We start from the raw sequence: 25038 nt of genomic DNA, 5'->3' as shown, positions 1-25038 counted from the left end.
CAAAGAAGCAGTGTTTGTTTAAATGGCTCCCGAGTGGCGCAGTGGTCTAAGACACTGCATCTCCGTGCAAGTGGTATCACTGCAGTACCTGGGTCGAATCCAGGCTGTGATTGGGAGTCCCAGAGGGTGGTACACAATTGGACCAGGTTTGGCTGGGGTAGGCCGTCAATGTAAGTAAGAATTTGTTTGTAAATTATTTGCCTATTTAAATAAAGGTAAAATTTAAAAAACTGATTTCTCACTATTGTATTTAATTAGAACCATACACTCTCTAAACATAGCTGAGAGTCTTTGAAAGGAGTTGATGTCGGTCCAAATCCAGTTAAAGGGGAGGAGTATGATGATAATGCATAGTAAGAAAAAGTCAATTGCTCACAAAAGTGTCTGTCTCTAAAAGTGTTATCCCTGCCATTCAAGTCAGGTAGCAGTGTATTACTGTATAGCCATTATCAGCAATGCATTCATCCATTCTTACTCACTTGGATTATCCAAGTCAGTTCATAGACGTGAACTGATTCACTATGTCTTTACATTACACACAGACGGGTCTTTCAGTTCTTTACACCCCTGTGAATACCAACCTGCTAAAGTCATTAAAGCCTGGGAGATTAAACCGTTCCAGGTCTCAACAATCTGACGATTTAATAGTGATCTATAAAAATGGTGTTTGGAGCTCATGGGGAGAGGGGCTAAGACAGCCCGGCGTGCCCGAGGAGACTCAGTGGCTCTGGGGTTGAGAGAAGGCGTCTGGAGGACCGTTGTTGGGCTAGAGCCAGGAGACCAGTATAGTATACCACTGGCTAGGCAGACTAGCTGTGTGTGTCTGTCTTTGTGGGGCTCCCGAGTGGTGCAGCGGTCTAAGGCACTGCATCTCAGTGCTAAAGGTGTCACTACAGACCATGGTTTGATTCCAGGCTGTATCACAACCGGCCCGTGATTGGTAGTCCCATAGGGCAGTGCACAATTGTCCCAGCGTAATCTGGGTTTGGCCGGGGTAGGCCGTCATTGTAAATAAGAATTTGTTCTTAACTGACTTGCCTAGTTAAATAAAAAATAGGCTGTTTTTCTTCTTTGGCTCTCTTTCTCTTCAATGTTTTTTCTTTCTTACTTTCTTTCTTTCTCTCTCTCTCTCTCTCTGTGTCTCTCTCTCTTTCCCTAATCAAGTGAAGGATTGAAGCAGACACCTAACACTGTGTTAGAAAGAAGTAATAAATATACAGAGTGACTGACAGGTAGTAGTATAGATAGGGGTGGTTTCATTAAATGTAGTCACACACACACACAAACATGCACACACGCACACACACACACAATTAAAAGTTGCAGAGAGAAGGAGCTGTAAAAAACTATCACTCTTACTCAAGCAGATAATATCTCTTAAAGGGCGACTGCGCTTCCTGCTTTGGAGGGTTTTGATGAAATGTTAGTGGCCATGACTGAAGCCAAACAAGAGTTGTGTTGGGGGTGTGGTTTGATGTGGGTGTGTTATGTTCGCATGTCATACCCTGGCAGGTAGTGTTGTTTGTCACTTCTGAGTCACCGTAGCAACAACATAGGTATTTCTTCAAAATAGTAACTTCCTTAAAATAGTCCAAATTAATCTAAGATAAACCAAGAAATCTGTAACTAATTTAGACGCTTTTGCAGAAGAGGTCTTATTCGAGCTAAGGTGTTTCGTGCAGTATTTCTAAAGTAAAAGAATGTGCATCAAAAACTAGTGCACTATCGAGTCGGGAAAGTTTGGCTGCATACTCAGGACTGATTTCTGAGAACAATAAGATTTACAGCTTCATCATCTGCAAGCTGTCAAACGATCGTAAATAAAGCACAAGCTACACGCTGTTAATCAGTGCCCAAAATGACTTGCTAACTGGCTATGTTCCGACTCTGTGTTTTGTCAATGAAGCTAGCAAGTAGGCCTAGTAGCTAGCAGGCACATTGAGCAGCCAGATGCTGGCAAATGCCTGGGTTATGGAAAATGTACCATTTGCAGTTGCGATACAAGTGCGCTCTGATCGTCTCAATTACAAGTTTTGCCAAAAAAGTGGCAGACTCAAGTGATTTACATTATCAAACACATCAGCAAGTGACAGCAGACTCCATGCTGAAAAGGTAGAGGCCCCTGAAGCTGGCAAGCAATTTAAGACATTCAGCTAATTAATTAATGGTTAACACACTGAGACAAGGGAAATGTAACACTAATGTTTCCACACTGAAGAGTGGTGAGAGTCCCCCTCCATGTCTGCAGAGCTGCCCGTTCATAATTAGTGTCCAATTTTGGCACCTTTGTTTAATATTGTTTAATAATCCAATATGGCGTAGCTGTCAGACGTCTTTGTCCTTTGTCTTGTCGTGTCCCATGTACATATCTTTTTATATATTTTTCTTTGCATATATTTTTTATATTTTTCTAAACCTCAACTTCAAAATACTCTCCTGCAACCCGCCTCACGCAATGTGGTGTGGATCTGTTTTTTCTAAAGTATTTTTATTTACCTTACCGGAATCCCCCAACAGAAGCTAGCCAGCTCACTAGCTACTAGCTACTAGTCAGCTAACCACTGCTAGCGGTCATCAGCTAACATTTAGCTCGGAAAGCTCTCGCCAGTTTGTACAATGCGACTTATACCAGAGCATACCGGACCTATTTTCTCTCCATATCCACGGAATCCTACCGCAAGCTCTGAACCTTTTCACCGGATCATAGCAGCTAGCTAGCTGCAATCCGAGTGACTACTCCTGGCTAACATCTGTCCCGAAGAAAGCACCAATTAGCCTGGAGCTAGCCCATGCTAGGCCCATTCTCCCGGCTAGCTGAAGAGGCCCATCAGCCACTCCTGGGCTACAATACCCGGACCCCTTCTACTACAATACCCGGAATCCTTCATGACTGGACTACCGACGTAACCTGCTCGAGGGGGTACTCAACTGGCCCCTACACCGTGACGTCCCCTGAATGCCCATCTGCTAGCCTGCTAGCAGCGGCCCGATAGCTGCTAGCCACGGCCAATTTCTTGGGCCTCTATACCTATTTTGCCAATTAGACTTGGACCCCTCTGCTACTCGGAACCCTACTAATCCATCACGACTGGTCTATCGACGTCACGGCACGCGGAGGCTAAAACAGACTTTCCTCCATCGCGACGTCCTTCTAAGGCCCTTCTGCTAGCTTGCTATCCCCAGCCTGCTAGCTGTCTGAATCGCTGTGTCTCCAGCCAGCCCAACCCCTCACTGGACCCCTATGATCACTCGGCTACGCATGCCTCTCCCTAATATCATTATGCCTTGTCCATTACTGTCCTGGTGATTATTGTCTTATTTCACTGTAGAGCCTCTAGCCTTGCTCAATATGCCTTAACCAACCATTTAGTTCCACCTCCCACAAATGCGGTGACATCACCTGGTTTAAACGTCTCTAGAGACAATACCTCTCTCATCACTACTCAATGCCTAGGTTTACCTCCAATGTACTCACATCCTACCATACCTTTGTCTGTACATTATGCCTTGAACTTATTCTATCGCGCCCAAAAACCTGCTCCTTTTACTCTCTGTTCCGAACGTACTAGACGACCAGTTCTGTTAGCCTTTAGCCGTACCCTTATCCTACTCCTCCTCTGTTCCTCTGGTGATGTAGAGGTTAATCCAGGCCCTGCAGTGCCTGGTTCCACTCCTACTCCCCAGGTGCTCTCATTTGTTGACTTCTGTAACCGTAAAAACCTTGGTTTCATGTATGTTAACATTAGATGCCTCCTCCCTAAGTTTGTTTTATTCACTGCTTTAGCACACTCTGCCAACTCGGATGTCCTAGCCGTGTCTCAATCCTGGTTTAGGAAGACCACCAAAACCCCTGGAAATTCCATCCCTAACTACAACATCTTCCGACAAGATAGAACTGCCAAAGGGGCGGTATTGCAATCTACTGCAGAGATAGCCTGCAGAGTTCTGTCTTACTATCCAGGTCTGTACCCAAACAATTCGAGCTTCTACTTTTAAAAATCCACCTTTCCAGAAACAAGTCTCTCACCGTTGCCGCTTGCTATAGACAAATCTCTGCCCCCAGCTGTGCCCTGGACACCATATGTGAATTGATTTCCCCCCATCAATCTTCAGAGCTCGTGCTGTTAGGTGACCTAAACAGGGACATGCTTAACACCCCGGCCATCCTACAATCTAAGATTGATGCCCTCAATCTCACACAATTTATCAATGAACCCACCAGGTACAACCCCAAATCCGTAAACACGGGTACCCTCATAGATATCATCCTAACCAACCTGCCCTCCAAATACACCTCTGCTGTTTTCAACCAAGATCTCAATGATCACTGCCTCATTGCCTGCATCCGTAATGGGTCTGCGGTCAAATGACCACCCCTCATCACGCTCCCTAAAACACTTCAGCGAGCAGGCCTTTCTAATCGACCTGGCCCGGGTATCCTGGAAGGATATTGACCTCATCCCGTCAGTAGAGGATGCCTGGTTATTCTTTAAAAGTGCCTTCCTCACCATCTTATTAAATAAGCATGCCCCATTCAAAAAATGTAGAACCAGGAAAAGATATAGCCCTTGGTTCTCTCCAGACCTGACTGCCCTTGACCAGCACAAAAACATATTGTGGCGTTCTGCATTAGCATCGAATAGCCCCCATGATATGCAACTTTTCAGGGAAGTTAGAAACCAATATACACAGCCAGTTAGGAAAGCTAAGGCTAGCTTTTTCAAGCAGAAATTTTCATCCTGTAGCACAAACTCAAAAATGTTCTGGGACACTGTAAAGTCCATAGAAAATAAGAGCACCTCCTCCCAGCTGCCCACTGCACTGAGGCTAGGAAACACTGTCACCACCGATAAATCCACTATAATTGAGGATTTGAATAAACATTTTTCTACGGCTGGCCATGCTTTCCACCTGGCTACCCCTTCCCCGAACAACAGCCCTGCACCCCCCACAGCAACTCGCCCAAGCCTCCCCCATTTCTCCTTCACCCAAATCCAATCTGGACCCCTGCAAATCAGCCGGGAGAGACAATCTGGACCCTCTCTTTCTAAAATTATCAGCCAAAATTGTTGCAAACCCTATTACTAGACTGTTCAACCTCTCTTTCGTACCGTCTGAGATTCCCAAAGATTGGAAAGCTGCCGCGGTCATCTCCCTCTTCAAAGGGGGAGACACTCTAGACCCAAACTGCTATAGAGCTATATCTATCCTACCCTGCCTTTCTAAGGTCTTCGAAAGCCAAGTTAATAACAAACAGATCACCGACCATTTCGAATCCCACCGTACCTTCTACGCTATGCAATCTAGTTTCAGATCTGGTCATGGGTGCACCTCAGCCACGCTCAATGTCCTAAACGATATCACAACCGCCATCGATAAGAGACATTACTGTGCAGGCGTATTCATCGACCTGGCCAAGGCTTTCGACTCTGTCAATCAGTCTATCACAGTGCCATCCGTTTTGTCACCAAAGCCCCATATACTACCCAGCACTGCGACCTGTATGCTCTCGTTGGCTGGCCCTCGCTTCATATTCGGCGCCAAACCCACTGGCTCCAGGTCATCTATAAGTATTTTCTAGGTAAAGTCCCGCCTTATCTCAGCTCACTGGTCACCATAGCAGCACCCACCCGTAGCACGCACTCTAGCAGGTATATCTCACTGGACACCCCCAAAGCCAGTTCTTCCTTTGGCCTCCTTTCCTACAGTTCTCTGCTGCCAATGACTGGAACGATCTGCAAAAATCACTGAAGCTGGAGACTCATATCTCCCTCACTAGCTTTAAGCACCAGCTGTCAGAGCAGCTCACAGATCACTGCACCTGTACATAGCCCATCTGTAAACAGCCCATCCAACTACCCCATCCCCATACTGTAATTATGTATTTATCTTGCTCCTTTGCACACCAGTATCTCTACTTGCACATTCATCTTCTGCACATCTACCATTCCAGTGTTTAATTGCTATATTGTAATTACTTCGCCACCATGGCCTATTTATTGCCTTACCTCCCTTATCTTACCTCATTTGCACACACTGTATATAGACTTTTTCTACTGTATTATTGACTGTATCTTTGTTTATTCCATGTGTAACTCTGTGTTGTTGTATGTGTCAAACTTCTTTGCTTTATCTTGGCCAGGTCACAGTTGTAAATGAGAACTTGTTCTCAACTAGCCTACCTGGTTAAATAAAGGTGAAAATATATATTTTAATAATAAATATTACTGTCTCTTTCCCATACTTGACAGACAGACTGGGAGGAGGCCTCCTTCTTTGTCACTCAAAACACTGCACAGTACTCAATGTACTGTGCTTGATAATAGCCTAAAACAAAAGGTTTTATGTGTAGCTAAATTACCCATCATGGGTGGCAAAAGTGATCCACTCTTTATAAAATACCACAATTCAACAATCCATTAAGTCTAGGACCCTTTTTCTTTAGGGTCTTACAGTCCATTAATGTGCGATTCAATCTTTATGAACATTTGAAATAGAAAAACCCAGTACTGAAAGTGAATAGATCATTATTATCACGGTCAATAATAACATCAATTATACTTTTGTCTTGCTGCTCATTCAATCTCATGCTGACACTATAATATATGTGAACTCCTGGAAATATGGCATTCATTTCCTTTTTATACAATATCCTTTATTTCAGAGGGAAGCCCCAACTGCTCTGTTGATTTGTCTGTTTTCTGAGGAAAAGTTGAGACCCTGTCAGACATTTACCATGGGATCAATTTCGCCTGGCGCTGTAGGTACATAACTCACTGGATAATGGCTACAGAGGAGACGTGAGGCATTATAGACCTCCTCCCCTTTCCTCTCTCTCTCTCTCTCTCTCTCTCTCTCTCTCTCTCTCTCTCTCTCTCTCTCTCTCTCTCTCTCTCTCTCTCTCTCTCTCTCTCTCTCTCTCTCTCTCTCTCTCTCTCTCTCTCTCTCTCTCTCTCTCTCTCTCTCTCTCTCTCTCTCTCTCTCTCTCTCTCTCTCTCTCTCTCTCTCTCATTCCATTCTTTCTCCCCTCGCGCACCGGACCTCATTAGGCTATCACTAGGATGAATTAGCTGGATTGCTGCACAAGTGAATAATCGCGGTCTAAAATACGTCATCCTGGTGTTTATCATTAATTGAGGAGGGATTGATCGCTGCGAGGCGTGGTGGAAGAAGGAAGCAAAGCCTGGTTTGTCTGGAAGTTGGCAGGCTCACCGCTCGATTGATGCGAGAGTCTGCCTGAGTGTTGAGTAGGAACACCTCACTGACCCACCTCACACACCCTCCCGAAGAAGTCCGCAGGAAGGAGTGCCTGCTGAGAATTTATTAACACCCTCTTCTAGTGCGATCGACACTGTTGCTTCACTCCCCACCTGCACACAAAGTAGGACGTGAACTCTAAAGATAATCACACATTTATACCTCACAGAACTCCTTCTGACAAGTTGTTGTTGACACCCACCAGTATTGACCAGCATCTTGGTTCTCCTCATCAATCATTAGTATAAGTGCTTGACCAAGGCTCCGTCAGTGTGTTGGTTACACTTACTGTAAGACAACACAACACAGAACAACACGAGTAAACATCCTTACTTGGGTTCGTAAGCTATACTGTATGCTATGATTACAACACAGTGCTAACCCAGACTCAGCTCTGGTCTACAGACTCCTTACCAGCCTGAATAAGTCAATATCAACCAGCCGCTGGTTAAATGAAACCCAACTCTTACCCCCGAAGTCTGCCTGGAAAATATTAGCGACCTCTCTATGGCCCACCTGTCAGCCAGTTGCTCTCTTTAATTTTTTTTCGTTCTACACCAGCATAACATGCCAAGACACATTTATCACCGTCTTAATCTGCATGGAATAGGGCACTTTTTATGACATAGTTAGGGTTACCATGGTGAGAGAGGGAGCGCAGCGCAGGGCTGGATGGTTGGACTGTCAGCTTCAATTAAGCCAGTAGCTCTTCAGTTGCCTGCCATGAACACACAAGCCCAGACCAGTGGCGGTTAGTGCCGTTCAAGATTAGGGAGGATGAATACTTTGTTATGAGCATGGTCTTATTTCTATTACAGCATATTGGATGACTGTCATTTATATTCCATTCACCCAGTTCAATGTAACATCGTTCGGTTTAAGCTACTACATGACTCTCGAATTTGCCCCATACCCATCATGAGGTTGTTTGTATTTGTATTTATTATGGATCCCCATTAGCTGTTGCCAATGCAGCAGCTACTCTTCGTGGAGTCCAGCAAAACTAAGGCAGTTAAACAATTTTACAAGCATTACAATAAATTCAAGAGATTGAATGAGCTACAACAGATTTCACAACACATTAAGTGTGTGAACTCAGGCCACTACTCTACTACCACATATCTATACAAAATCCATGTGTACGTGTTTGTATGTTATCATGTGTGTGTATGCATGTGCCTGTGCCTGTATGTGTGTCTTTTCACAGTCCCCGCTGTTCCATAAGGTGTATTTTTATATATTTTTTAATCTGATTTTACAGCTTGCATCCGTTACTTGATGTGAAATAGAGTTCCATGTAGTCATGGCTCTATGTAGTACTGTGCTCCTCCCATTGTCTGTTCTGGATTTGGGGACTGTGAAGAGACTAGTGGCATGTCTTGTGGGGTATGCATGGGTGTCTGAGCTGTGTGCCAGTGGTTCAAACAGACAGCTCGGTGCTTTCAAACATGTCAATATCTCTCACAAGTACAAGTAGTGATGAAGTCAATCTCTCCTCCACTTTGAGCCAGCAAAGATTGACATGCATACTTAATGTTAGCTCTCAGTGTACTTCCAAGGGCCAGCCATGCTGCCCTGTTGTGAACCAATTGCAAATTACTGAAGTCCCTCTTTGTGGCACCTGACCACACGATTGAACAGTAGTCCAGGTGCCACAAAACTATGGCCTGTTGGACCTGCCTTGTTGATAGTGCTGTTAAGAAGACAGAGCAGTACTTCATTATGGATAGACTTCTCCTCATCTTAGCTACTGATGTATCAATATGTGATTATTTTCCAGATACTGGGCGTATGTCACGCGTCACCACTTCACAGGAGCGGCATTTGAACGTAAACTTTTGGCCAGATATGCCTTCTGGAACATGTGAACTTTCATGTGACTTACTAACAAACTTGTATGTCATCTGTTAATACAAATGAAATTGTTAAATTACGAGCCAAGTTGGTTTAGCCACGGAAAAAGTTAGCAACCTTCCCGCTAGCCATGATTGGCTGAGAAAATGAATGGGCTGGACATGCCGAGAGATTCAGATTGGTCTGCCATGTATTTTTTTTAAACAGTGGTTAGAGCGTTGGGCCAGTAACTGAAAGGTTGCTGGATCAAATCCCCGAGCTGACAAGGTAAAAATCTGCGTTCTGCCCCATAAACCACTGTTCCCCGGTAGGCCGTCATTGTAAATAAGAATTTGTTCTTAACTGACCTGCCTAGTTAAAAGAAGGTCAAAAAAAGTGTTGCTCTCCACTTCCTGGAGGACTGAGTTGTGGAATTAAAGTATGATAGCTAAGGAGACAGAGAAAATTATGGCGTTTGATTGCAAATATACAGATGGAGTCAAAAAGAGAACACCTGTCTCCGGATTACATCTTCAAACTAAGGGCAATCATGGCAACCGTGACAGGGAGGTAGAAGTGTCCATCCATGTACACGGGTAAGAGAGTATAGATAGCTACATTTTCAGATATGACACGTTTCTAGTTTAGTCAGAAAGTCCTTTTCATTTGAAGTAAAAGTGTACTGTTAGCTAGCAAGCTAATGTTAGCTGGCTGGCTAGCTAACTAATGTTATGTGTATGATCTGTGTAGTAATATTATTCGTATATCAGAGCCATTTGCATTTTTAGTTATCCTCTTAAGGATCGTACCCTTTTTTTCAATTTTCACCTAAAATGACATACCCAAATCTAACTGCCTGTAGCTAGCTCAGGACCTGAAGCAAGGATATGCATATTCGTGATAACATTTGAAAGGAAAGGAAATATAACACATTCGATCTGGTAAAAGATAATACGAACAAAAAAACATGGATTTATTTTAGTTTTTTTGTTCCATCATCTTTGAAATGCAAGAGAAAGTCGATACTTTCAGGTAGGCCACCAGATGGCAGCAATGTGTGTGCAAAGTTTCAGACTGATCCAGTGAAGAATTACATTACTACACAATATTTTGTATCAAATCTGCAAGGAATTTGCCCAATTGTGCAGAATTGGTCAATTCAAATCAAATCAAATCACAATGTATTAGTCACATGTGCCTATTACAACAGGTGTAGACCTTACAGTGAAATGCTTACTAACAAGCCCTTAACCAACCGAAAAATAAATAAAAGTAACAAGAGCAGCAGTAAAAATACAATAGCGAGACTATATATAGTGCGGGGGCACCGGTTAGTCGAGGTAATTGAGGTAATATGTACATGTACAGTTGAAGTCGGAAGTTTACACACACCTTATCCAAATACATTTAAACTCAGTTTTTCACAATTCCTGACATTTAAATCCTAGTAAAAATCCCCTGTTTTAGGTCAGTTAGGATCACCACTTTATTTTAAGAATGTGAAATGTCAGAATAATAGTAGAGAGAACAATTTATTTCAGCTTTTATTTATTTCATTACATTCCCAGTGGGTCAGAAGTTTACATAGTAATTGAGTGTATTGGGTAGCATTGACTTTAAATTGTTTAACTTGGGTCAAACGTTTCAGGTAGCCTTCCACAAGGGTGAATTTTGGCCCAATCCTCCTGACAGAGCTGGTGTAACTGAGTCAGATTTGTAGGCCTCCTTGTTCGCACACGCTTTTTCAGTTCTGCCCACAAATTTTCTATAGGATTGAGATCAGGGCATCGTGATGGCAACTCCGATACCTTGACTTTGTTGTCCTTAAGCCATTTTGCCACAACTTTGGAAGTATGCTTGGGGTCATTGTCCATTTGGAAGACCCATTTGCCACCAAGCTTTAACTACCTGACTGATGTCTTGAGATGTTGCTTGAATATAGCCACATAATTTTCCTAACTCATGATGCCATCTATTTTGTGAAGTACATCAGTCCCTCCTGCAGCAAAGCACCCCCACAACATGATGCTGCCACCCCCGTGCTTCATGGTTGGGATGGTGTTCTTCGGCTTGCAAGCCTCCCCCTTTTTCCTCCAAACATAACGATGGTCATTATGGCCAAACAGTTCTATTTTTGTTTCCTCAGACCAGAGGACATTTCTCGAAAAAAGTATGATCTTTGTCCCCATGTGCAGTTGCAAACCGTAGTCCGGCTTTTTTATGGTGGTTTTGGAGCAGTGGCTTCTTCCTTGCTGAGCTGACTTTCAGGTTATGTCGATATTGGACTCGTTTTGCTGTGGAAATAGATACTTTTGTACCTGTTTCCTCCAGCATCTTCACAAGGTCCTTTGCTGTTGTTCTGGGATTGATTTGCACTTTTCGCACCAAAGTACGTTCATCTCTAGGAGACAGAACATGTCTCCTTCCTGAGCAGTATGACGGCTGTGTGGTCCCATGGTGTTTATACTTGCATACTATTGTTTGCACAGATGAACGTGGTACCATCAGGAGTTTGGAAATTGCTCCCAAGGATGAACCAGACTTGTGTAGGTCTACAGCTTTTTTCTAAGGTCTTGGCTGATTTCTTTTGATTTTCCCATGATGTCAAGCAAAGAGGCACTGAGTTTGAAGGTAGGCCTTGAAATACATCCACAGGTACACCTCCAATTGACTCAAATGATGTCAATTAGCCTATCAGAAGCTTCTAAAGCCATGACATACTTTTCTGGAATTTTCCAAGCTGTTTAAAGGCACAGTCAACTTGGTGTATGTAAACTTCTGACCCACTGGAATTGTGATACAGTGAATTATAAGTGAAATAATCTGTCTGTAAACAATTGTTGGAAAAATTACTTGTGTCAAGCACAAAGTAGATGTCCTAACCGACTTTGCCAAAACTATAGTTTGTTAACAAGAAATTTGTGGATCGGTTGAAAAAGGCGTTTTAATGACTCCAAACTAAGTGTCTGTAATCTTCCGATTTCAACTGTAGGTAGAGTTATTAAAGTGATGATATCAACAGAGAGTAGCAGCGGTGTAAAAAGGGGGGGGGTAATGCAAATTGTCTGGGTAGCCATTTGATTAGATGTTCAGGAGTCTTATGGCTTGGGTGTAGAAGCTGTTTAGAAGCCTCTTGGACCTAGAATTGGTGCTACAGTACCGCTTGCCGTGTGGAAGCGGAGAGAACAGTCTATGACTAGGGTGGCTGGAGTCTTTGACAATTTTTAGGGCCTTTCTCTTACACCGCCTGGTATAGAGGTCCTGGATGGCAGGAAGCTTTGCCCCAGTGATGTACTTGCCCGCACACACTACCCTCTGTAGTGCCTTGCGGTCGGAGGCAGAGCAGTTGCCATATCAGTCAGGATGCTCTCGATGATGCAACTATACAACTGTATTCTCCTGAAGGGGAATAGGTTTTGTCGTGCCTCTTCACGACCGTCTTGGTGTGTTTGGACTATGTTAGTTTGTTGGTGATGTGGACACCAGGAACTTGAAGCTCTCAACCTCCTCCACTACAGCCCCGTCGATGAGAATGGGGGCGTGCTCGGTCCTCTTTTTCCTGTAGTCCACAATCATCTCCTTTGTCTTGATCACTTGAGGGAGAGGTTGTTGTCCTGGCACCACACAGCCAGGTCTCTGACCTCCTCCCTATATTCTGTCTTGTTGTTGTCGGTGATCAGGCCTGCCACTGTTGTGTCATCGGCAAACTTAATGATGGTGTTGGAGGCGTGCCTGGCCATGCAGTCATGAGTGAACAGGGAGTACAGGAGGGGACTGAGCAGGCACACCTGAGGGGGCCCTGTGTTGAGGATCAGCGTGGCGGATCTGTTGTTACCTACCCTTACCACCTGGGGGAGCGGCCCGCCAGGAAGTCCAGGATCCAGTTGCAGAGGGAGGTGTTTAGTCCCAGGGTCCTTAGCTTATTGATGAGCTTTGAGGGCACTATGGTGTTGAACACTGAGCTGTGAATAGTGAATATGAATAGCATTCTCACATAGGTGTTCCTTTTGTCCAGGTGGGAAAGGGCAATGTGGAGCGCAATAGAGATTGCGTCATCTGTGGATCTGTTAGGATGAAATTCAAATTGGAGTGGGTTTAGGGTTTCTGGGATAATGGTGTTGATGTGAGCCATGACCAGCTTTTCAAAGCACTTCATGGCTACAAATGTGAGTGCTACGGGTCGGTAATCATTTAGGCAGGTTACCTTAGTGTTCTTGGGCACAGGGACTATGGTGGTCTGCTTGAAACATGTTGGTATTACAGACTCGGACAGGGAGAGGTTGAAAATGTCAGTGAAGACACAATTGATACATTATCAAGTACATAACTGTAGAGAAGATACAAAATGCTACGGTAATAAAAAAATGTAAGTTTACACATTCCCAGGAATGTCATACTTGATGGATAATTAGCTTATACACTAACTTTCACACATCTAGATGGCCGGGCGGGGTGGGTGTGGAGCCAGAGACAGCAGTGGGTTCAAACTGTGGACCTCAGTTCCCACACTTGAATATAAAATGTATTTTATCAAACAAAACTATGTTACATTTTATCTCTGGGACCCTCAGGATGACAAATCAGAGCAAGATTACTGAATGTACACATGTACACTACCGTTCAAAAGTTTGGGGTCACTTAGAAATGTCCTTTAAAATAACATAAAATTGATTGTAAATACAGTGTAGACATTGTTAATGTTCTAAATGACTACTGTAGCTGGAAATGGCAGATTTTGTATGGAATATCTACGTAGGCATATAGAAGCCCATTATCAGCAACCATCACTCCTGTGTTCCCATGGCACGTTGTGTTAGCTAATTGAAGTTTATAATTTTAAAAGGCTAATTGATCATTAGAAAACCCTTTTGCACTTATGTTAGCACAGCTGAAAACTGTTGTCCTGATTAAGGAAGCAATAAAACTGGCCTTCTTTAGACTAGTTGAGTATCTGGAGCATCAGCATTTGTGGGTTTGATTACAGGCTCAAAATGGCCAGAAACAAATAACTTTCTTCTGAAACTCGTCGTAAAATAGGATTGTATCTGGTCAAACACAATTTTTATTAAGTTTAAAAAAGTTTACTAAGGGTTGGTAACAGGCTGATTAGTCGGCTAATTAAGCCAGTAAAGGGGGCGTAATAACTTTTGCTTTCCTCCAGGCCTGAGGGCACACACTTTCGAGTAGGCTTAAATATAATTTATGGCAAATAGGAGTGGTAATATCGTCCGTTATTATCCTCAGTAATTTTGGGTCCAAGTTGTCAGACCCCGGTCGCTTGTCATTGTTGATGGACAACAATAATTTTACAACCTTGTCTAAAAGGTGTACGTTTATAACGTGGGTTGCCAGGCCAAGAGACAAATTGAAGTAATCAAGGTGACAGACAGTGACACATTAAGTACCTCTTTGCACACTCTTGCCTGCATATAGCTGATCTAGGGTGTAATAATTAGTGGAACGTTTCTATTGGACAAATTCGTGTATGTCCATTCCCATTTCATTCCGTTTGCTTCCATTTAAGAAATGCTTTGCAACAGAATCGGTGGAATGAATAATCCACTGATCACCCACACACATAGTTCACTTTCATAGCAGCCAGATACAGCATCATCACTTTGCATACAGCATCACACACATACACACACACACACACACACACCACAGCTTTATTGTTAGCCCTGCGAATCATGGAACCCCCCCTACTTCTTGCGTTAGAGTGGAACTCGCCAAAATTCTATCAGTGAATCTGTCACTCCAATGGTAAGCGCAGGAATCGACCGTAGATGACCACAGGGAGTCATGGTCTCGTTAACCACAAAATCAACAGGGCCACTGGAAAATGGTACAGTACTGTAGATGCCATTTAAACCTAAAGGAGACATTACTATAAGAGAACATTGGGTGTGCGAAGGTGTTTATGTTACACAGTAACATACAAATTAACCAAATAATACAAAAAATGCACAGATACATTTTCATTTGTGAATGACTTGAAAAATTCCCCACAGAGCTTTTTCCCATGGCCTTTTTTAGAACATATAAATCAACTATAGGGCTACACACCTTCTGTTCCATCGTTCTAATCATGTTTCTCCTCATTACATGACTGCACACCGCCAGCCATATACTGTAAGTAGCACTCATTGATTTGGGATGCCTGCTTTGATATGTATGTACTGTACATGCTGCTCCTCATGCCTGTCACTGCAATCTCCATGTCTGTAAATGTAATCTCCATGTCTATATCTATAATCCCCATGTCTGTCACTGCAATCACCATGTGTTTCAATACAACCCCCATGTCTGTCACTGCAATCCCCATGTCTGTCACTGCAATCTCCATGTCTGTCAATGCAATCACCATGTCTGTCATCCTTGAGAAGTTTCTACAACTTGATTGGAATCCACCTGTGGTAAATTCAATTGATTGGACAAGATTTGGAAAGGCACACACCTGTCTATATAAGGTCCCACAGTTGACAGTGCATGTTAGAGCAAAAACCAAGCCATTAAGTCGAAGGAATTGTCCGTAGACCTCTGAGACAGGATTGTGTTGCGGCAGAGATCTGGGGAAGAGCATCATGCTGTGGGGATGTTTTTCAGCTGCAGGGACTGGGAGACAAGTCAGGATCGAAGGAAAGATGAACAGAACAAAGTACAGAGAGATCCTTGATGAAAACCTGCTCTAGAGCGCTCAGGACTTCAGACTGGGGCGAAGGTTCACCTTCCAACAGGACAATGACCCTAAGCACACAACTAAGACAATGCAGGAGTGGCTTCGGGGAAAGTCTCTGAATTTGAACCCGATCAATCATTTCTGCAGAGACCTGAAAATATAGGTTTGCCAAGCTTGTAGCATCATACCCAAGAAGACTCAAGGCTTTAATCACTGCTAAAGTTGCTTCAACAAAGTACTGAGTAAAGAGTCTGAATACTTCTGTTAATGTGATATTTATGAATTCGCAAAGATTTCTAAAAAACTGTTTTTGCTTTGTCATTTTGGGGTATTTATTGTGTGTAGATTGATGAGCGGAAAAAACGATTTATTCCATTTTATAATAAGGCTGTAATGTAAAAACAATTAAACATTCAAGGGGTCTGAATACATTCCGAATGCACTGTGTTTGCGGTATGACACCATCATGTTCGACAGATCTGGCCATCCCTTTACATATGAAAGGGCTCTTTTTCTCTCTCTATCTCTCTCACCCGCTCTCTCTCTGATGTGTGGAATGAAGCATCCCACAAGGGCATCCAACCCCCCCATTCTCTCTCTCTCTCTCTCTCTCTCTCTCTCTCTCTCTCTCTCTCTCTCTCTCTCTCTCTCTCTCTCTCTCTCTCTCTCTCTCTCTCTCTCTCTCTCTCTCTCAATTCAATTCAATTCAATTCAATTCAAGGGGCTTTATTGGCATGGGAAACATGTGTTAACATTGCCAAAGCAAGTGAGGTAGATAATATACAAAAGTCAAATAAACAATAAAAATGAACAGTAAACATTACACATACAGAAGTTTCAAAACAATAAAGACATTACAAATGTCATATTATAAATATGCAGTGTTGTAACAATGTACAAATGGTTAAAGCACACAAGTTAAAATAAATAAACATAAATATGGGTTGTATTTACAATGGTGTTTGTTCTTCACTGGTTGCCCTTTTCTTGTGGCAACAGGTCACAAATCTTGCTGCTGTGATGGCACACTGTGGAATTTCACCCAGTAGATATGGGAGTTTATCAAAATTGGATTTGTTTTCGAATTCTTTGTGGATCTGTGTAATCTGAGGGAAATATGTCTCTCTAATATGGTCATACATTGGGCAGGAGGTTAGGAAGTGCAGCTCAGTTTCCACCTCATTTTGTGGGCAGTGAGCACATAGCCTGTCTTCTCTTGAGAGCCATGTCTGCCTACGGCGGCCTTTCTCAATAGCAAGGCTATGCTCACTGAGTCTGTACATAGTCAAAGCTTTCCTTAGGTTTGGGTCAGTCACAGTGGTTAGGTATTCTGCCACTGTATACTCTCTGTTTAGGGCCAAATAGCATTCTAGTTTGCTCTGTTTTTTTGTTAATTCTTTCCAATGTGTCAAGTAATTATCTTTTTGTTTTCTCATGATTTGGTTGGGTCTAATTGTGCTGTTGTCCTGGGGCTCTGTGGGGTGTGTTTGTGTTTGTGAACAGAGCCCTAGGACCAGCTTGCTTAGGGGACTCTTCTCCAGGTTCATCTCTCTGTAGGTGATGGCTTTGTTATGGAAGGTTTGGGAATCGCTTCCTTTTAGGTGGTTGTAGAATTTAACGGCTCTTTTCTGGATTTTGATAATTAGTGGGTATCGGCCTAATTCTGCTCTGCATGCATTATTTGGTGTTCTACGTTGTACACGGAGGATATTTTTGCAGAATTCTGCATGCAGAGTCTCAATTTGGTGTTTGTCCCATTTTGTGAAATCTTGGTTGGTGAGCGGACCCCAGACCTCACAACCATAAAGGGCAATGGGCTCTATGACTGATTCAAGTATTTTTAGCCAGATCCTAATTGGTATGTTGAAATTTATGTTCCTTTTGATGGCATAGAATGCCCTTCTTGCCTTGTCTCTCAGATCGTTCACAGCTCTGTGGAAGCTACCTGTGGTGCTGATGTTTAGGCCGAGGTATGTATAGTTTTTTGTGTGCTCTAGGGCAACGGTGTCTAGATGGAATTTGTGGTCCTGGCGACTGGACCTTTTTTGGAACACCATTATTTTGGTCTTACTGAGATTTACTGTCAGGGCCCAGGTCTGACAGAATCTGTGCAGAAGATCTAGGTGCTGCTGTAGGCCCTCCTTGGTTGGTGACAGAAGCACCAGATCATCAGCAAACAGTAGACATTTGACTTCGGATTCTATTAGGGTGAGACCGGGTGCTGCAGACTGTTCTAGTGCCCGCGCCAATTCGTTGATATATATGTTGAAGAGGGTGGGGCTTAAGCTGCATCCCTGTCTCACCCCACGACCCTGTGTGAAGAAATGTGTGTGTTTTTTGCCAATTTTAACCGCACACTTGTTGTTTGTGTACATGGATTTTACGATGTCGTATGTTTTACCCCCAACACCACTTTCCATCAATTTGTATAGCAGACCCTCATGCCAAATTGAGTCGAAGGCTTTTTTGAAATCAACAAAGCATGAGAAGACTTTGCCTTTGTTTTGGTTTGTTTGGTTGTCAATTAGGGTGTGTAGGGTGAATACATGGTCTGTTGTACGGTAATTTGGTAAAAAGCCAATTTGACATTTGCTCAGTACATTGTTTTCATTGAGGAAATGTACGAGTCTGCTGTTAATGATAATGCAGAGTATTTTCCCAAGGTTACTGTTGACGCATATTCCACGGTAGTTATTGGGGTCAAATTTGTCTCCACTTTTGTGGATTGGGGTGATCAGTCCTTGGTTCCAAATATTGGGGAAGATGCCAGAGCTAAGGACGATGTTAAAGAGTTTTAATATAGCCAATTGGAATTTGTTGTCTGTATATTTGATCATTTCATTAAGGATACCATCAACACCACAGGCCTTTTTGGGTTGGAGGGTTTTTATTTTGTCCTGTAACTCATTCAAGGTAATTGGAGAATCCAGTGGGTTCTGGTAGTCTTTAATAGTTGATTCTAGGATTTGTATTTGATCATGTATATGTTTTGCTCTTTATTCTTTGTTATAGAGCCAAAAAGATTGGAGAAGTGGTTTACCCATACATCTCCATTTTGGATAGATAATTCTTCGTGTTGTTGTTTGTTTAGTGTTTTCCAATTTTCCCAGAATTGGTTAGAGTCTATGGATTCTTCAATTACATTGAGCTGATTTCTGACGTGCTGTTCCTTCTTTTTCCGTAGTGTATTTCTGTATTGTTTTAGTGATTCACCATAGTGAAGGCGTAGACTCAGGTTTTCCGGGTCTCTATGTTTTTGGTTGGACAGGTTTCTCAATTTATTTCTTAGATTTTTGCATTCTTTATCAAACCATTTGTCATTGTTGTTCATTTTCTTCGGTTTTCTATTTGAGATTTTTAGATTTGATAGGGAAGCTGAGAGGTCAAATATACTGTTAAGATTTTCTACTGCCAAGTTTACACCTTCACTATTGCAGTGGAACGTTTTACCCAGGAAGTTGTCTAAAAGGGATTGAATTTGCTGTTGCCTAATTGTTTTTTGGTAGGTTTCCAAACTGCATTCCTTCCATCTATAGCATTTCTTAATGTTACTCAGTTCCTTTGGCTTTGATGCCTCATGATTGAGTATTGCTCTGTTCAAGTAGACTGTGATTTTGCTGTGGTCTGATAGGGGTGTCAGTGGGCTGACTGTGAACGTTCTGAGAGACTCTGGGTTGAGGTCAGTGATAAAGTAGTCTACAGTGCTACTGCCAAGAGATGAGCTATAGGTGTACCTACCATAGGAGTCCCCTCGAAGCCTACCATTGACTATGTACATACCCAGCGTGCGACAGAGCTGCAGGAGTTGTGACCCGTTTTTGTTGGTTATGTTGTCATAGTTGTGCCTAGGTGGGCATATGGGGGAGGGAATGCTGTCACCTCCAGGTAGGTGTTTGTCCCCCTGTGTGCTGAGGGTGTCAGGTTCCTGTCCAGTTCTGGCATTTAGGTCGCCACAGACTAATACATGTCCCTGGGCCTGGAAATGATTGATTTCCCCCTCCAGGATGGAGAAGCTGTCTTCATTAAAGTATGGGGATTCTAGTGGGGGGATATAGGTAGCACACAGGAGGACATTTTTCTCTGTTAAGATAATTTCCTTTTGAATTTCTAGCCAAATGTAAAATGTTCCTGTTTTGATTAATTTAATGGAGTGAGTTAGGTCTGCTCTATACCAAATTAGCATTCCCCCTGAGTCCCTTCCCTGTTTCACACCTGGTAGTTTGGTGGATGGGACTACCAGCTCTCTGTAACCTAGAGGGCAACCAGTGTCCTGGTATAGTCTCCTCTATACCATGTTTCTTGCAGGATGACAATGTCTGCATTACCGATTTCTTTGGTGAAGTCCGGGTTCCTGCTCTTTAGGCCAAAGGCAGATGACCTCAGGCCTTGGATATTCCAGGATGATATAGTGAAGGCTTTTTGTTCCATAAAGTGTCCAATGTTGTTGGTCGGGGTTTGGCCTCAGGCCAGTAAGTGTGAGCAGAGCCTGCTGAGCATCTGGTACATGCCGTTGGCTTGGGCGAGTGTAAGAGTGGGGGTTGGGCCTGTTTGCCCGCTCACTACCTGGGCGTATGTGTGACTTCCATGTTGATGCCCTCTTTGCGGGGGTGGGGTGCATGGGGTGGGCAGGAGTGGCATGGGTCTGATCTGAGGGGGCCTAAATTGGGTGTGGGCATGGTTGATGTGGGGGGGGTGTGTAGGTCCAGGGGGGGGTCCTGGAGGTCTTGGAGGGTGTCTCGCTGGTCTGGGTGGGGTGTCTATTGATCTCTTGCTCCTGTGTGAAGTGTTGGGGCTTCGTTTGAGAGCGATGTCCTTTAGAGTCCGGGCAAAGGTGGGCACTGCTGCCTTGTAGAGGTGGACCTGGTCATAGAGGCTGTTCAAGTCCAGGGTGGAGTGGTGGGCCAGAAAAACATTTGGTTTTGAGGCACAGTCACGGGAAATGCTTGCGTTTACCCGCTGTATTGTAGCAGGGTGGAAGTCTTTTCGTGGTAGCAGGGTGGAGATAACCACTTGTGCGTTGGGGAAAGTAGAAGAAGCTTTTTCAATCACTCCCTTCAGTGCTGTGGCCACCCTTTCCTGCTGTGCTCTCAGGTCGTTTGTGCCTGTGTGTATTATTATGTGGCTAGGTGAGCCTAGTTTGTCCTCAGACAGAAGGTCTAGGGCGCGCTGGGTGTTTGGACACCAGAGTTTAGACACACTGTGTTTGGGAAAAAGTTTTTTTTCTTCTATATATTTCCCATTTGAGTCCATAAGAAGGACAATCTGTGTCTTGTGTTTGTCCTCAGTGGGTGTGGGGGGGTTGTCAGGAGGGCTATCAGGGTGGCTGACAGGGGGGATGCTCAGAGGGGGTGAGAGCTGCTGGGCTTGGGGTTTTTCTTTTGTCTGTTCTGTTGTGATGTCGTTTCTATGGTCAGGGTCTGGTGTGGACTGTTCTGCTGTGGTGTCGAGACTTTTGTCGGGTGCTGAGGTGGGCTGTTCTGCTGGCGTCTCTGTGGGGATGGCCACCTCCCTAGTGGGTTGTTCTCTGTCATATGCCATCCCCCTCAACCTCTCCTCCAGCAGTCTGATCCTCTCCTCTAGTGCTCTGTTCTTCTCCTGCTCCTGCTCTTTCTCCTGTTGATGTTGTCTCACCACTGTCCATAGTGCAGATATGTCTTTCTCCACCTCCAGCTCTCCAGGTCTGGTTAAGGGGGTGTTGTTGTGCTGGACTGTTGTCTGGGTCTGTGCTGACTGGAGTGTGATCACCTGCTGTTCCAGCTCCACCTGCCTTACCTCCAGCTGGGTGAATGTATCCTTCATTTCAATGAGGGAGAAGTACTCTGTACTGGGAGGTTGACTGTCTGCTGAGGGTTGCTCGTCTGTGGGGTTATATGGTGAAGAGGTTTGGTCTGACCCACTTGGGGTGGGGGTATCTTTATCAAGGGAGAGCTTCTCCTGCTGGGCTAATTCTTTGATTAGGTGAAAGTCCAGCTGAAACTGTTTGTGGTTGCCCTGTACCAATACTGTTCCAGACTTATATAGGTTTATATTAGCTGACTCCTCGTCCTCGTTGTCAAGAATCCTGAGTTTCCACCCCTCGTTAACCCCCCCTCTCTTAACAGAGGGGTAGTGTGCTAATATAGCACTGTGCCATGCCTGGGGATGGTTTGTGTGGAAGATAAGGTTGCTGATGTTCCCATTTTTGTAATAGTCAGCAAAAAGTGTCTCTTGATTTTCCATAAGGAGCTTCATTTTGTGATCTTTTCTTGTCTTGTCATTTTTTACATGCACAGGGTACTGTATTTTAATTACTTCTGAGCAGCGGGAGGCAGCTTCTAAGGCCTCTCCATTTGGTTGGGGTAGACTATTCGACTCTCCTGCCATTGTTGGGCTAATGGGCTTTGACACCTCTCACTTGACACTTAAGTGCTAGTTGAAGCTGTATCAAGCTTGGCAGAAATATGTTACTATTCACTCCTTATAAAGTAGTGTCATGTATTTTTCTTCTTGGCTTTTGGAAATCAAATATAGTTTCAGACTAAACATTACTCACTCAGTTCCAGGTTGGGTGGTGTTCTCAGGTTTCTGTTGTTTTCCAGAGGATTTGCTGTATAGAATAATTAATCCTTGGTAGATGTGAACCTTCCAGGTGATTCCGTAAATCCGTCCAAAATCAGGTTGTAGGTTTTGAGTTTTGATTTGAAGTGAGGGTTATGTTGTAGAGGGTAGCATCCTGTATGGGTTCCTGACAAAAAATCCAAGTTTATCTAACTCTAAATGTATCTTTTTTAAAGAAAATGCTGAAAAATGCAGGAGCTCATCTGATCGTGACCTCTCTCTCTCTCTCTCTCTGTCTCACCCTCACTCTCTGAACCATGCAGTGCTTTCAATTAGGATAGGTTGAATGTTTCATTATGGTCGACGCATTATGTGTGACATTGTTGGGTGGAAATACGAATTGGAGCATTAAACCAAACACAATCTATTGACAATATGTAAAGAGGAGAGATGAAAACCCATTTGTTATGGACCAAAGATGTTATAAAATGCTAGAATAAATCCCTACGATCGACATTGTGCACAAACCTGTGCAAGATCACAACAATAAATAAATAAATAAATAAATAAATATTCTGGCTTGAGTTAGTTATGAATGGTAAATAACTATTGGCTGAGGCAAAAGCACTATCTGAATTTTCTATCTCAACTCTCAGCAGTGCACTGACCAGGATGGTGTGTGTTTTATGTTTCCTCACATGCTTTTACATGACTCTAGCTAATGGATGGTCTAGATGGTACTGGAGATAACATGTTTCTGCTCGGTTGTGTTTGATTGGGAGATTAGAGAGAATCTTGATAATGAATTGTAAACAAGTCCCTCAGAAAGGACAGTATCTCTACTGTGTATATGACTACTTGACACACACATACAAATAGTTGTGTCAGTCACTGTCTTTCCTATCTACCTTTAAATGATGTGAATAAAGTTGCAGTTAGCTAGCTAAGGGAGATTTAAAAGGTCATTAGATGTGGCCTAGCACACACCCCGAAAAAACCTAAATCAGTAATTGCTTTATTAGTTTGCAGGAGGATTCAATTCCACCTACAGTATATAAATACTTTGGACTTTGTGATTTGGAGGCTCCGGGCAGAGGCCAGTCTGCCCCAGGCAGTGGCCAGTCCCCCCAGGCAGCGGCCATTCCCCCCACGCAGAGGCCAGTCCCCTCCAGGCAGAGGCCAGTCCCCCCCAGGCAGAGTCCAGTCTGCCCTAGGCAGAGGCCAGTCCCCCGCAGGCAGAGGCCAGTCCCCCGCAGGCAGAGGCCAGTCCCCCGCAGGCAGAGGCCAGTCCCCCGCAGGCAGAGGCCAGTCCGCCCTAGGCAGAGTTCAGTCTGCCCTAGTCAGAGGCCAGTCCCCCGCAGGCAGAGGCCAGTCCCCCGCAGGCAGAGGCCAGTCCCCCGCAGGCAGAGGCCAGTCCCCCGCAGGCAGAGGCCAGTCCCCCGCAGGCAGAGGCCAGTCCCCCCCAGGCAGAGACCAGTCCCCCGCAGGCAGAGACCAGTCCCCCGCAGGCAGAGACCAGTCCCCCGCAGGCAGAGGCCAGTCCACCCCAGGCAGAGACCAGTCCACCCCAGGCGAGACCAGTCCCCCCCAGGCAGAGGCCAGTCCCCCGCAGGCAGAGGCCAGTCCCCCGCAGGCAGAGACCAGTCCCCCGCAGGCAGAGTCCAGTCTTCCCTAGGCAGAGTCCAGTCCCCCCCAGGCAGAGTCCAGTCCCCCGCAGACCAGTCCCCCGCAGGCAGAGTCCAGTCCCCCCCAGGCAGAAGCCAGTCCCCCCCAGGCAGAGGCCAGTCCCCCCCAGGCAGAGGCCAGTCCCCCCCAGGCAGAGGCCAGTCCCCCCCAGGCAGAGGCCAGTCCGCCCCAGGCAGAGGCCAGTCCGCCCCAGGCAGAGACCAGTCCGCCCCAGGCAGAGTCCAGTCCGCCCTAGGCAGAGTCCAGTCTGCCCTAGGCAGAGGCCAGTCCCCCCCAGGTAGAGGCCAGTCCCCCCCAGGCAGAGACCAGTCCGCCCCAGGCAGAGTCCAGTCTGCCCTAGGCAGAGTCCAGTCCCCCGCAGGCAGAGACCAGTCCGCCCCAGGCAGAGGCCAGTCCGCCCCAGGCAGAAGCCAGCTCCCCACATCCTATTTTAGATGAATGTGCGAAGGTAACCGACTTTTTGAAGTTATTTGTTTGACAATCAGATTAGAACATCATAAATGGTTGTGTTCATGGGACATTTAAAGGTAATATATTTTTACAGCTAAATTAAAGCAGAGCAGAGGGGGGCCTCAAGCGGAGAAATAATAATACAAAAATATTACTAGTATTATTATTTTTTATTATTCCTAGCTCACAAGGCCCCGTCTGCCTAATGGTAAGTCCGCCACTGGGCATACACTGCAGACTACAACACCTTTATATGGTAGCAGGGACAACTGAGACAAATCGATTGAGACACTTAGGTGTAATCTTGGCTTTACCATGACATATGGTTATGAGACATTCAGTCAGACTCTCCCACCCCTCCACCCCTTCCCTTTCATCACATATAGCTCTCGGACCAGACTTAGGAAGATGGAAAAAAAAATATCCTGGACGGAGGAAGAAAAATAACAACACAAAGAGCTGATTGTATGGGTCATTCAGTTAACTAGTCTAGTTTTCTCCAGAAACGTACTACGGCTCTCTGCTCCTAGTTAAGGTGAGGTAATGTTTATGTATCATTATGCCACGCCACTTACAAAAATGAAATGAATACAATA

The 25038-nt window shown here is 44.5% G+C and overlaps 1 protein-coding gene across 1 annotated transcript in view; it reads left to right on the top strand.

The window, feature by feature from the left end:
• LOC139558890 (basic salivary proline-rich protein 1-like) overlaps positions 1–24430 on the top strand; it is a 29361-nt gene extending 4931 nt beyond the window's left edge. Inside the window, exon 2 of the mRNA XM_071374403.1 lies at positions 23401–24430. Within this exon, the coding sequence (XP_071230504.1) occupies positions 23401–24430 (1030 nt within the window). The remainder of the gene's footprint in view (positions 1–23400) is intronic.
• The last annotated feature ends 608 nt before the right edge of the window (positions 24431–25038 follow it).

The sequence above is a fragment of the Salvelinus alpinus genome, chromosome 29, assembly GCF_045679555.1.
Source record: "Salvelinus alpinus chromosome 29, SLU_Salpinus.1, whole genome shotgun sequence".
Lineage (NCBI taxonomy): Eukaryota > Metazoa > Chordata > Actinopteri > Salmoniformes > Salmonidae > Salvelinus > Salvelinus alpinus.
The sequence above is the reverse complement of the archived record's forward strand: the minus strand, read 5'-3'. Positions and strand labels throughout refer to the sequence as shown.